Raw genomic sequence first — 15,268 nt, 5'->3', positions numbered from 1 at the left:
GCCTGATATTCTCAGTCCTTACCTGAGCTGAGTCCTGTATCAGAGCTTACGTTGTATCAGATGTTTCATGTACCATGTTTTGCTAATAATAGTTTAAAAGGGTTAAGGTTATAGTGCCATTTACTAGTTAACATGCACTAAAGAAAACCCACTCCAGATGTTTATGTAAAGAGCTAATTATGCTCATAAAAGCACAACGATTCTTAGATTCGACAAATTAATATATATCTGCTGATAGTTTCCCCAATCAATCCTCCACCCTAAAATCAAAGGCCTTTCATTTGAACAATGGTTATATCTTCAAGAGTAAAAACATCATTTATGAATATTTCCTGAGATTTTTTTTTGAAAATGTCAAAAACGTGTATCCCATTCTGCCATTGCACCTTAATGAGTTTAATCTAAATAAAACACTTTCATGTAAAAACCTGTCAGATCTTCAGTATATGTAAAGACATGGCATAAAGAGGCCCATTTATGACAGCATCAGAGGCAGCAGTGCCTGTCATATCCCAGAATAACAAGCTTTCATCCTGCCTTCATGCATGGATAATGGTGTGTGTGAGAGAGCGCGTGGATGGCACTTACCTATGACAGACACGCAGCCCAGTGGGGCCACGAGGGATGCTGGGGCAAAGCCATAGGCAGCAAAGTTCCCCAGTTCCCCAACACCCATGAGAACCACACCAGACCACCACATCACGGAGGTGTAGTAGGGTTTGGAGCCACGCTGTGACTGACGGACGTGGGCATATTTCTGTCAGGGAGAGAGAGACAGAGAGGAAAAACAGGAGCTCGAGGTATCATAAAGTATCTGAAACTGAAATCAGCACACGACAAAATCAAATGTACACGACAAAGATATTAATAACTTAATACTCAGTGGGTGTAGCCCAATTTTTGGTGTTCATCTCAGAAGAGGAATGATATCAATTAAGCAAGTCAACGGAGTGAGAAGCTGCACAATGCAAATTTAATCTTGTACATCTTAAACATGTCCAGCTCTAACGCATGCACGCTTAGACTCGCTAAATAAACAACTGTCTTACACACTGCTGCTTTCACATTTTCTGTTAAAAAATTAATGTAGATACAGACATTATTTTTGGTGAATCACTGAGTTACACAACAACTTTGACAGATAATGCCTTTAGACTACAGCCTCTAAACCAGACAATTCCGGCCCGTAGGTTAATCACGGCCCTCAGTCAGATTTTGTGCGGCCCGCAGCTTCGGTTTTATCATGTATTATTTATGGCCCGGGACGGAGTCAGACAGAAAATTGGCTTCAATCGCATAACATTTTCATTAGCTCATCTGGTAAGGAGTCCTGGGTTCAAAACCCAGCTGTGACAGAAAGAAATGTGTATTCCCTCTGGAGTCAGATGTGATAGAAATGTTTTCACTCCTGTATGGCTTAGATTTGGTTACATCGCCATTTAAAAATGATAATTGTGATAATTAAATAAAATTGTTATAAAACAGTGTATTTGTATGCAACCTTTACAGTTAATAAAAAGGTCTAAAGGGACCATTGGCCCCCAGGAATTTTCACATTATCAAATCTGGCCCTCATTAAAAAAAAAAGTCTGGACACCCCTGCTCTAAACTCTCAGTCCACAATGAATGTTTGCTTGTGGGTCATGAATTGAATATATGAATATGAATGATCTGTATTGAACTTGGAATGGTTGAAACAAGAACAGCTGCGTACACTGTTTGACTATAGTATTATAAATCCTATCCAAACAAAAAGTAAATAATGATTGATTATACAGGGTAATTGGATAAATATAGTGTTTATAGCCGCATTAAAATTTAAATTAACCATTTTTTTTCGGCAGATCACCGTCAGTGCTGTGTGGAGACTTTTCAGGTGTTGAGAGTCTGTTGTACAGCTGGGTCACAGCAATTCATACCTGTATGTTGAGTGAAATGCTGATGAGGACATTCCCACATATAGAGATGATGATTCCCAGGAGATAAGTCTGTAAAAAAAACGGTAAACAAACAGAAGATTAGGCGATGCTCTACTTGTCACACAGCAATTCTTAACACCCCAGAACACTCCCTGTAGATCTCACTCTACAGCTGTCACGCATGGGTGCTCCGTTCAAAGGCACTACTTTGTGTAGTTTATGTAAAGAGACGTCTCTGAGGTTTTGAGTGTTGTATACATGCAAGTTAGTATCAAACTCTCAATTTGCACACACACTCACATGCAGTAAATGGAAAAGGACAGACACTTACAGTAACACGCATGCAAAAACACAAAACCCCCTTAGAGGCTGAGGATATCTCCCACGATATCTGACACCTGACTGAGTTAATGCAGGTTAGTTCAAACACTTTAGACACACAAACACGGTGAGGTCACATTTTAGTAATTGTATGTAGCCTGCAGTGTTAGCAGAAGTTTGTATTGTGGGAAAAGCTGGAGTTGCTCGATAGCAAACGATAAAAGGGCTTGAAAAAGCTGCCGACAAACCCAGATGCATCACGAGCAAACTCACATACAAGGCATGTACTTCCGCTGGGGGGCAAACCACAGAAATGAATTTATATTTGGTCATAAATAACATGTTGATACTAGAACAGGTTGAGCTTGAGTGATTTCTGAGCAGCAGAAAAAGTGATAATGGGTCCATTGTTGATCATGTGTGAGGCCTTTAAAACAACAAAGTTATGACACTTTGTGCACAACTGACGCACAAAATGGATGCAGGATATTTGAGGCAGCCATACACATTTGTGAAGTTTGCAGCAAGTGTATTCTCATGTTCTCGTTTTTCTTTTAACTTAACTAAGGCAAAGTGCTTGCAACTAACAATTATTATCATAAGCAATTAATTAGTTGATTATTTTCTTGATTACTCCATTAGTTGTTTGGTCCATAAAATGTCAGAAAATGGTGAAAAATGTTGATCGTTGTTTCCCCAAACCTGGAAATGAAGATGTTCTCAAATGTCTTGTTTAGTCCATAAAACAAAATGATTGAGTTTTAATGATTTGTTTGTTACATGGATCAAAGAAAACAGTGCTTGGTTTTATGATAGAATAAAATTACACTCAAATCAATGAATTATCTTTTTCTCTATAATATGGCACTGTTTGAGTGCCTAATTCACTAAATATCATTAGATTTTGCAGGCATTTAATCATAAACTACTGTATTGTATGATTATGTGATGACTACAAAGACTGAAACCACAACTTTAAGCTACATGATAAGGTCACTGATCTCCAGAAGAGCTTCACCCTCTGTTGTAGAGACATGAGCAGTGATGTAGTCAAAACAACGCCAGCAAAGACCTGCTGTCACATGACTCCCTCTCACACCCAAGTGAGGGAGGGACGGCACTGCAGTGTCTCGTGTCTGTCTGAGTTTACTTAAAATGTTGTTATGCAAATAAATTCCTTGAGGTTACAGAAAGCAGACATCTGGAGTTCCAGACAAACACGCAGTTTTAACATGAACCTAACTGAACGACGCGCCAAATGATCTGTCATTGGTTGCATTTGAAGACAAAAGTTTTTATCTAATCACAACAATTACAAAATGACTTGAAAAAAACCTGAGTCCTCTATTTCCAGTAGTTTTGAGTACTGTAATCTCCTCTTTCTTTCAGCTTCTCCTTTTAGGGGTCACCACAGTGGATCATCTGCCTCCATCTTGTCCTCTCCCTTTGTGTCCTCTTCTGTTGCACCAACTGTCCTCATGTCCTCCTTCACAACATCCATGAACTTTCTCCTCCTGCCCGGCAGCAGCTCCATCTCCAACATACTTTGTCCAATATAATCATGTGATCAGACCATGTCAACCTTGACTCTCTTAGTTTATTTCCAAAGGGTTCAGCTCTGACTCTCGTCTCCAATCACTCCATCCTGCCTGCACACTCTTCCTTACCCCTCTTGTGCACTGTCCATTGCTTTGGATGGTTGACCCCAGGTATTTGAACTCATCCACTTTTGCTACCTCTCCTCCTCGCGTCACCTGTCTCACTGTTTTTCACACACAGGTCTTGCTCCCACTTGATACACTCTCTCCATTTGGATATTGCAATTTTGATTATTTTGAGATTAAGAATGCAGCGCTATTTTTAAACAAGTGTGTAAAGCTGTTTCTTTACAGATGATGCCCCTAAATAATGCATTGTATCCTCAGACTCTGATTCTCACATCTTTTTAAAAACCTACACATCATCATGGGGTCTAAAAGTTCTAATACCAGGAAAGGAGAATGTGAACCTATTTTTGTAGCCAACTCTGAGCAGGAATGTATAAATGATGTATAAGTAATGGAAAAAGAAACAGGATCCATTTGCTTTAAGTGTTTCAAGAATACAGCGGGCTGCTTCTCCACTATATGCCACTATATTGCCAAGAGGAAATGTAATTTTACATCACAAACACACCAGTGGTCGTGGGCAGGAAATGTTTTAGGAAGAAACAAGAGTACACAGAGGGGGTGGAATGTGAATGATGAAAACCTAAACAAAGAAACTCAATCACTGAAAAAAACAAAGTCAAGTGTTTGTTCCTCAAAAGAGAATTATGACAGGGGAGAAACAGAAATGGGCTAAAATACATTGATGGAAGGTGAAACAGAAGGATAAGCGAGAGGAGTGAGCTGCAGGATGAGAGGAATACACTATGGCATGGGAAGAGTGCAAAAAGAAAGCCAGACGAAAAAAGGAAATGGCAACAGTAGTGGGAGGAGAGAGAGCAACAGAGTTGTCAGGTGAAGTGTGCTCAGCTAAGGCTCAGTGATCCATTAGATCTACCAGATAAGGCAGGTAGTAGGATACTGTGAATATAACCCAGCAGATAGTGCTGACAGTGAGATAACACACTCATGTCCAGCAATAAAGGAGTGTGAATTCATTTCTCAAAACTCAACATCACTATCACACAATACAGGGATCAGCTATTGCATGATTCTGCATAAATATCTAATTGTGATTATTATTACAGGAATTGCATGATTATCAGAGAGAAGGGTAATTTTTACATCATTATTCTGATTTTCATTCGAAAAACATATTTCAAATGATTACTGTGTGATATCTGTGAGAAACAAAGATGTTCCCATAAGTCTGTAGAATAAGATGTGTGTAGATCAAGACAATAATTAATCTAAAATTATATTTTGACACACATCTTGGCTGTAACAAATATTGCGCCTACTGCGATAACATCGTCAGCCCTCACTAACAGCAGTTCAGAAATAATCAAACATCTCTTCACACACTAAGGCTGCAACGACTATTTGATCGTCAACTATTTTGTTTTTTTTCTAATAATTAAAACAAGCTTTCTGATTTACTGAATTGTGAATATTTTCTGGTTTCTTTGCTCCATTTGACAAATAAATCATTAAAACTTACGGGTTAAAATGTGGGTTTGTGAATATAACAAGACAAGACGTGAAAATAATAGTGCATCTCTATCACACACTGAAGACGTTATTAAGCAAAAATCAAACCTAATCTCTGGACGTGAAGGGAAAAATCCTGACCCTTCCTGTTTCACTGTTGATGTAAAAGTAAAGAGGAGCACTAGACAAAATGATGATTGTAAGAGTTGTAAAGTTCCTGAAACCGTGCAGCTCTAACACACAACATGTCCATTTTCGGGATCAATACAGCAATACATCTATCGATCGAACAACCTGGAACAAGATAACCACATTTATACTTGACAGCAACGTTTGTACTTCCACAATGTCACCAAACTTCAACTTCATTGCAGCGCAAGGAGGGAAAATAAAGCTTCACCAAAGTTATTACTATTCATCCCAAAGGGGAACATGGATTTTTTTCAACAAGATTTTATACCAAACAATAATGGCTGACATATTCCAGCATTCCGGCACCTGCTGAATTGAGCAGCAGACAGTGACAGTTCTACAGAAAAAGTGCTGTGCTGCTGTGACATAAACTTATGCATCCACAATTTCTTTTTAATGAAAAACAGAACAAAAACACAAAAGTGTGCTGACAAAATATAACCCAAAGTAGGGTTAAGCAACATTTTAAACTTTATGTCCAGACATTTTAAGCTACCATGACTAACATTTGTGTCTTATTTTGAAGTTCAATTTGGGTAACCTTTGCTTGCCATTCTTCTCTGACAGAAATGTACCCAACAAACCCATTTATGGGACCTATAGATTCATTTATACCACTGATCAGTCAAAACTGACAAAATGTAAAGGTTTGAATCTGCGAGACCTGTTGATAACTTTTCATCTTGTGAAGTTGTCAAGTACAAACTGACGCTTTTTCTAATGTTGGTACAATAACGTGCTGAGACCAGTTCATTCATTTAATCGCCAAGATGGATGCAATTTTAAATTCAAAGTGACTCATCCCTTCTACTTCATATTACCTGGGACTTTACTCAGCAGATGGTCGGTTTGATGAAAAAACATACGTGCATGTTTGTGCAAATGTTGATTCCAACCTCAAACATTAAAGCAGACAGATGGGGAGAGTGTGTGTGTGAGAGTGTCTTTTTTTCACTTGTGACTATTAGCGAAGGTCAAGATTTTCCTTTTTTTATAGATTTTGAGAGGGTTATTCGTGCTTTCATTTCTACATAACTTGCTGTTAGCCAGGCTGCCCTCTCTTGCTTGCAGTTAGTCTAGAGCGCTGCTGCAAGTCTGCTGACTGGAACTCGCAAAATTCTGCTATTTTACTGATAAAGCCTCGAATGGTCTTGCCCCACCTTACCTCAGTAATCTTTTACGCCCCTTATTCACCGTCACGATCACTGAGGTCTGCAGAAAGGGCTCTGCTTGTGTACCTAGGTCGAGATTAAAACACCGTGGAGACAGAGCCTTTGCTGTACTGGCTCCTGAATTGTGGAACAAACTGTCCGCTAACATTAAACTTGCTTCCACACTGCCTGATTTTTAAATCTCGACTAAAAACCCACTTCTTCTCCTTGGCGTTCCCTGACCACGTATAAGAGCTGATCAGACAGACAGTGTCATCCTTGAGGCCAGTTGTGGTCTTTCCTCTTAACGAAGATCAATAACCTTGTCAAGCTTTACAGGAGGGAGTGTAAGCTGCGTGCTGCTGTGCTGCTACTGAGCTCACGAAGAGACTGCTGCTTAATGTTGAAAGGGGTAAGAGAGCAGAGTGAGGTGTATGTTTGTGTGTGTGAGAGAGAGAGAGAGAGAGAGAGAGAGAGAGAGAGCGTATAAAGAGAGTACATGGCAGTGTATGTACAGCCTCAGGATAGTTAATACCGCCAACTTCACACTGGAGATGAAGCCATTTAAAGTGCGAGTACAGATTCATCTCACCTTAAATTGGATTCATTGAAGTCTGAGTACGTTTGCCAGCAAAATACATTCAACCTAAACGCAGTAATTCATTCTTTTTTATTTTATTTTGTCTCGTTTGTTTGTTATCTCAGAGAAGAGGGAACGCATGCACCTTTAGCCCATATATAATCACAGCAGCACAAACGCTCGACCCACCAAGTCAGATAAACCCACTCGAGAGAAAGGAAACAGGAGAGGACTGAGAGAGCGACATTGAGTGAGAGTGAGCGAGAGCGAGAGAGCAATTCTTCCTGTTACAGGAAGAGCAAACAAAGAAGTCGGAGAGGGTGAGGCCAGGATACTGGGAGTGACTTTGACTTGGCAGCTTGCTTACCAAACATTAAACACTGTTGCTTTGTACTGACTCATTAACTACCATGTATTTTACATCTGATGTTTTTTTCAGCTCAGTTAAAGGTTCCAGCTCCACAGAGAGGTGACACTAACACATTTAGAATTTGTTTTAGTGATGGTGACTCCTGCATTTAACCCATCCTTTTTACACACCAGTCGTGAACACACACAAACCGGGAGCAGGAGCAGTGGGTAGCACTTACTGTGCAGGGAGAGCGCTGGTGGTTGGATGCCTTGCTCAAGGGCACCGCAGCCCTTGACCTGTCCTGGAGACCCCTCCTTTATAATAAGCCCAGTTACCTTCCACTCAGCTGTCACAAGTTAGCCAGCTTAATTCACACTTCATACTTTGAAATGTAAGTCTGACCCAATACTCCTGCTGGAGGAGTAGTGTGAATTAACTCAACTGCCAATGGTAATGCCAATCTTAGCATTGTATTTAAAGCTCATTTCAGACATTTAATGTCAAAATGAGGCTTTTTATACAGTAATGTCTTCAACTTCTACCAAAGTAATTTTCTGGTAAGATACTTGTACTTTTACTCAAGTATCCCTTTAAGGTACTTTATACAACACTTACAGTGAGTATTTTTCAACAGAAGTCTCTGATTAAAGGATTTCTAAGCCTGAAAAAAATTTAATCATAATAATACATTCTATTTAATATAGGAACATATCGCAGGAAATAAATATCCAGAAGGTGAAGACATACAGTAACAGTAAAGCAATTAAAAAATACTATAAAAATTCAACAAAAGCATAACTTGGACCATTAAAAGGGAAAACCCAGACAGTATACAAGACAGACAATTAATCTTTGAGTAGGTGAGTAATTAAAAGGTAAGTCTTCAATTGTTGTTAAAATGGAGAGAGGCTGTGGAAGGTAAAACCAGAAGGATTGTGTCCCATAATTAATTTGCAGCAAAGGAGATATACAGCTGAGTAAAATGCCACCAGAGAACAGACTTTGATGAGAGTTGGGGACATTTTTGATTATCAGGTGAGATGACCACTGATGGAATCTCTGGAGTCAGTGATGAGTTAAGTTAAAAGATCTTATTGAATATGTTTCAGATCCGAGGAAAATAGAGACGATGCCTGACATATGAACAGATAGGTGTCATCGAGCAGCATTCCAGGTCTGATACAGATAGTTAGTAAGCCTTGAGATAGAGTATTAGGGCAAGATGCCCGGCCCCTTGGTGTCAAAGCAGGGAAGCTTGAATGTGCATAGTTCCAGTCTTATCGTCTGAAGATGAGAATGTTCTCTCACAATGAGAATGAATAGTTTATTTTTAGTCTTCAGGAAGGATAGCAAATTTCTGTGAGAATCTGATCTGAGAAGGTAATTGGATTATTTCATCTGATGCATGAAACTAACAGTGCAGAAAGAGCAGATCAGAGATGCTGAACCTCCATCACTCAGTCCCAAAAATCCAACTGCAGCAGTTGAGTGAGTTTGAATATCATGCATCAAACCCAAATCAGGGATGTCACATTTTATCACTTTAGATTTGTCTCTGGTTACTGTCTGCACATAAAATGAGGTCACTGTAGTTTATTTAAAAATCCTCTTGAATTGTAATCAGTGCAGAAATGTGATGGATAAATTTTGTTAATATAAATGTCAGAGATGAAGTCAGAGTTGTTGTTTTTTTTGTACAGCTGCTCCAGGGAGAATATCATTCAGTGGATTAAAGGACTGTGCTCAGCATCAAATTCTGAACATCCATGCTCAGGCATGACTTTATTATTAATCATTCTGCTTATTATTTTCCTTTTTACAATCGATTGATTAGTTGTTTGGTCCATCAATGCAAAAAAATCAAAATGGAAAAATGTTGATCTGTGTTCTCCAAACCTCAAAATCACCACAGGTTCAAACTTACAGTCATAGGATAGTATAATACATGATAGTATAAGTCATGTTCTACCAAATGTACTGTACATTCTTACTGTGACCTTAAACCGGATCAATTATCGATTTAAACTGGAACTAAAGTTAAAACAAAAAACATTTATGGGCCTCATAGACACTGACTCTGAGATCCTCCTCCTCACTGTAGGACTCTGACCACAGACACAGAGAGACAGAGAGACAGACAGACAGCATAGCCCTTTGTGTCCACTGACAATGAGGATCTGTCCCTCCGCAATGGGCTGATCTCTGGATGAAACCCTTCACTTTCTTTCTGCTCAGGGTTGGTGGGTACAGTAGACACATGGGTATGAAGACTAAGTCAGCTCACAGGCAAAAATGGAGTGGAAGGACAGAGAGACCAGGATGGACAGACAGACAGACAGACAGACAGGCACAGAAAGTGTGAGGACTGTGTAGCTTCATCTCAACTTTATCAGGTTTAGTTTCTACATAATATTTATGATTTACGCTTACCCAACCAGTACATTTCAACAATGAGAAAATAATATTTGTGCTACATGTTGACTGTAGTAAAGCCAAGAATACGATCAAGATACAGTATGTGATCAAAATAAAAAGTTTAAAGTACAGTATACTGTCAGTATTCAGGATTTCTTTGTGATAAATGGCAATTAAATCATTAATGATTTGTGGTCCCACAGTAAAAATGTACTTGGCAAATTATCTGGTTACATGCCCTTCAGTGTTTTGATCAATACATATTGTATACTCAATGTTCATGTTCGCCTGATGATGGCACTTTGAGTGCAGGCAAGGGTCAATCCAAATATTGGCTTTTCTCCACTGGGTACCATGAATATCCAAAGCCTTTTATGTCGGAATCTGGTCAATCTCTCTTTGGGAAACGCATGAGAAAAACCTTCCTTAACTCTTTCTGCTCCCAGCAAGAAGATGATCCATTGACTTGAGCATAGTGGTGGCAAAGTTTGTTGCAGAAGTATCTCTGCTCAACAGCTATTTTTAGCTGTTTACAGCCTTCCATCATCCACCTCTCTCACCTCATTGGAAACAACAATGTCTGCACAAACACTGTGTGTGTGCTACAAAACTGTTTGAAGCAGGGTTGGGCAACTGTTGCCATTTACATTTTTATAGCATCTTGTTTCACTAAATTTATGAGCAAATGTATGAACCTGGTCAACATCTGTTGGATAAGCAACAGAGAGATGTGCATGATGGCTGTCACGTGACCGTAAATGTGACATGGCTTAATTTTGTTTTAATAGTGATTTAAAAAAAGACTAACAATTGATATTGGTTGCAAACTGGTGGTCCGTCTCAACTGACTATTAACTGTGTGACTTTCTGCTGAAGGAACTCTTAGTCTGCTATTTTCTTTCATCTCTGAAAAATATTAATTGGCCGTCATGAGAATTGTTTCATATAGCTGACTTGGTTGTTTTGGATTTATAAATTGTGGACTGGATCAAATTATCTTGTGCGGGCTGTAAACAACCGGGAGGCTGAAGTTTTTATGTTTTAGGATAATATTAGTTCCCAGGATTTACTGGGGGCTAAAGCGGAACTTTGCAAGTCACCTTTTTCTCTACGGGGCTCCCCCTTGTGTCTGTCTGGTGTCTTTATCCTCACTGTTGTAAAAACACATCATGTATTATCAGATATCTGAAAACACACCAATATCTGCCAATATGACTAATGACTACAACCATTTATTTTGCTCAATGAAGAAAACTTAGATCTACACTGCACTGAGATCTTTGTGTCTTTGTGCCAAGATTATAATTTTTCAGCGACTGTTACCTTGCATGGATCAACAGAACCAGTTATCTTTTGGGATTAGCTCACACTAAAGCAAACAGGTTCTGCTCTGGAAGGCAGTTGAGTGTGAGACAGAAAGATATTGTGCCCTGGATGTCGGAACACTCTCTGCAGTGATGGGTAACTTTGGACAGAGTGGGAGCTGGAACCATCAGCCAGCTGTTCAGGACTCTTACAGTAGATCTATTCTCTCACAGCCCACCCATGGCCAATTACTCATTACCCACGCCTCTCATTCCTCCTCCTCCTCTCCCGTTCTCCCTCTGAGTTTCTCTCTCTTTCTATCTCTTTCCCTGTGCCCCTCATGTCACACAGACAAAACATGGCAGAAAGAGAGAGACGCACTGACAGGGGAAGATGAGCATGAAGAGAATGTGTCCTCTGCATAATAGTGGGAGCGTAGAGGACTGGCACACACACACTCACAGGATCGCACAGCTATTTTTCTAAGGACACTGCATTGACTTAGCCTAGACCACAGGTCTGCAACCTTATGGTTTTAGAGCCAAATGTGGCTCTTCAGCCCCTCTGCAGTGGCTCCTAGTAGTTTAAAAAAAAAAAAACCCATCCAATGTCTATGTCAAATACAATATTAAAAAGACACTTAAATGCAGTATTGTGTACATGAAGAAGTACACTGTCCATCCTTGAATCCACATACCAATTTGTGCAAGGCAGGTTTTCTCAAGCATGAACTACATACAGTCCAAATTGCTTCATTTATTTCAAAGTGGGTAAATTTGAACCCTTTAACATCGAGCGTATCCCAGGCGACACTTATGCACAAGGGCACTTTGCATTAATGAAATTACACAACGGTTTGTGCTGTAGGAAAACGTCCTACTGTTTTCTGAAAGATGAGAAGTCAAAACCAACATGAGATAAATTATGGTAATTTCACTCATGCTGTTGCAGCAAGCCGGCGAATCAGCGTCTTTGTCACCAGAGAAGAGAGCGTTGGAAAAACACTTGAACATAGTTTCCATTTTCTTGGCCTGGTTTTAGACATTGAGACAAGGATTCAAAGAAATTTTATTTTAAATATATTTCATACTGTTCAAATTTCAAATTTGACGCACAACATTTGGCATTCATCTATAACTACTGTGTTTTTTCTAAATAAAACTTTTAGTTTTTCTTAATTTTGAATTGTTAATACACTATTTTAACACTCTACTCTCTTTTCATCCTAAAGGTTGCAGACCCCTGGCATAGACAAAGTGTTATCACTAAACTTAACCAGAACCAGTTTAGGTCAAACCCTAACTTTCACCTCAACACACTTTAAATTGTAGTTCTAAACTTCACCAATTGCTGGGAAATGAGGTTCTGCTTCAACGGGACCAGGTTTTCAGGACTGCTGGTCCTGACAAGGTCAGTGTTTATGTCAGTAAAGGTTCAAAAGAGGCAAACAATACAAGAACACCCTCACACACAAAGCAGAAAATGAGAAATTGCACACACACACACACTGCATCATTACACACCAGCACAGATGTAGCAGGTGCAGTTTTCAAAGTTAAAGGTTCCTGAGAAATAAAATCCCCTTATGTCAGTGTGATTCAGCCATATTCAATTTTAGAAAATAGTTGCGACAGGTGCCAACAACCATAGATCTCTGTGCAGCCTGGCTCCCTCATCCACACACTGAGTGCTCATTACCCAAAAAGCTCCAGACGCTGAGGTTATATTTTGTATTCAGAGATGTTTTTCAGAGACTAACATAATCTCATCTTGGGCATTGGTGTATAATACTCCGCTCCAAGTCAAGTTCAGAAAGAGAACTTCCTGAAAGTTTAATGAAACAGGAGAAGAAAAAATAAAAACTTTCTTTGTGACCATACTACAGGACAGTAAAAAACAACTGCGTCTATACTTTGTGTTACGTAGTGGATGATCTATGTAGCATTTTTGGACTTGGTCAAGCCACAAAACGAAGGAGAAATAAGTTAGAAAATAAGTTTCAAGTAACGTTATGAATGTTTTAGAAGGAATGAATTTAATTTTAAAGCATCTTTGAGATTATAAATAAATAAAAATAAATAAATCTATAAATAAAATATATTATTATTATTATTATCATCACAAATATTATTATTATTATTATTATTGTTATTATTAGTAGTAACTAAATATTTAACGAATAATTGTGCTGCTGTACATTCTCAGGAAACACTTTCTTTTCTTGTATCTCTGTCTTTAAATCATTTGCACATTATTATTGTTGTCGTTATTGTTGTTGCTGTTGTTGTTATTACATGAATACATCTATCAAAACGAGCTCTGGCTACATCCTGATGTGCCATAACGTTATTATAACTTACCAAATTTGAATCTTGTGGCTGTTTTGTAAATGTTTTCATATTCTCATGTGAATTTAAATTTTAAACTGCTTTTATGTAATAAGCCTCATGAAAATAAACGGTATCCGTGGTATTAACACGTTCCTACATATGACCCCATGTGTCTGGGGACATATGTCCGCAGACTGTGAAATGACACCTGTTCTGCCAAAGAAGAAAACACTTTACTTTCTCTTTCATGTGAATCCACATTTAGACCAACTTACCTGCAGAGGGTTTTCCAGTATCTCAGCTCGGTGGGCAGCGCTCCAGAAAGGAAAGCTTGAATTCGCCATCTTTTCCTTGTCCTGCGGATAAGGGAAATATAATATTCTTCTCGATCACAGCCGCCGCTCTTTTCACATCCTTTATATGTCTGTTTCAGCCTCATCCCATCCTCTGCATCCCGCGTCCCTGTCGTCTCACGAAAAGTGAAGACTTTAAAGTTTTCGTGCGGCGTCACAGAGCGTGGATCAGGAGTTTGGTGATAACTTCACTGCGGTCGGGAAAAAACGACTTTCAGCTGATGAGTATTAACTGTATGGACACTTGGTCTACAATTTATAACATGATTTAAATATCAGTGACTTGCATCATGATGTCTTTCAATAAATAATGTACATAATGTAGGTAGGCCTACTTTGTTTGAAATGCCTTGTTGTAACGCTGAGTAGCTGCTTTACTGTGCGACATTACGAGGTGTACGTGAAGGAGACATGAGATAACAGGTGCAATTTCAGTTGCGCGTGTCCACTGCGCTCCAGCGGCGCACTGGGTCCAAACAGAAGCACATTCTTGTTATAATCTACACATTTCACATTATGTGAATTTCATATTATGTGTATATATGTGTGTGTGTGTGTAAATATAAATGACATTATTATGACTAAATCAATAACAATGAACGACGGAAATCAATTTTTCATCACAAACTGCATTTATTGTTTTCATTCATGTAAGTATCTATTTATTTTCCATTCACTATCACATACACGCTGTTCTTCACACCAGTATGGGACACTTAGGATGGAAAAGTTAAAAAAGTTATAACAACTTCCTGTAAGCTTTTAATTTGTTAATGAAAGCTGTTATTTCCGTTTTTATTTTGAAATAGTTCTGGTGAATTTTCGTGCCTGCTCGTGTGATAGACTGCTGTTGAAGTCTGTAGACACAGATGAAGATAAAACTGTGTTGCTGAGGTTAACATTCAGCTCCTGGCTGGAAAAAGAACACGGTATTGTCTTGTTGTACTTGTTTTATGTTCCTTATGTCTTTTATAAGTGATAGCTAAGGTGTATCTGTGCTGTGTGTTTAAATCACGTCATCATAGCAAGTTTTGCTAGCTTTCTGTATGTGAACTTTATGTTTTGCATGGCCATGAACTACGTCATTGTATATACTTTATTTTGTTTGTTTTCTATACTTGTAAGTGCTTATTTTAATGTAATGTATTTGTCCTTTAGCTCTTTCTCTGTTTTGTGGAGGAAAAAGGTGTAATCAATAGTGAATTTGTGTTCA

The 15,268-nt window shown here is 38.8% G+C and overlaps 1 protein-coding gene across 1 annotated transcript in view; it reads right to left on the bottom strand.

The window, feature by feature from the left end:
• LOC122774814 (NIPA-like protein 2) overlaps positions 1-14,245 on the bottom strand; it is a 31,943-nt gene extending 17,698 nt beyond the window's left edge. Inside the window, exons 1-3 of the mRNA XM_044034349.1 lie at positions 13,978-14,245; positions 1,920-1,988; positions 589-757 (exon numbers count right to left, since the gene is read on the bottom strand). Of these exons, the coding sequence (XP_043890284.1) occupies positions 589-757; positions 1,920-1,988; positions 13,978-14,046 (307 nt within the window). The 5' untranslated portion in view covers positions 14,047-14,245. The remainder of the gene's footprint in view (positions 1-588; positions 758-1,919; positions 1,989-13,977) is intronic.
• Positions 14,246-15,268: the final 1,023 nt, after the last annotated feature.

The sequence above is a fragment of the Solea senegalensis genome, linkage group LG9 (genome assembly GCF_019176455.1).
Source record: "Solea senegalensis isolate Sse05_10M linkage group LG9, IFAPA_SoseM_1, whole genome shotgun sequence".
NCBI classification, from domain to species: Eukaryota; Metazoa; Chordata; class Actinopteri; order Pleuronectiformes; family Soleidae; genus Solea; species Solea senegalensis.
Note: the sequence above shows the minus strand (reverse complement) of the source record. Positions and strands in the feature narration are given on the sequence as shown.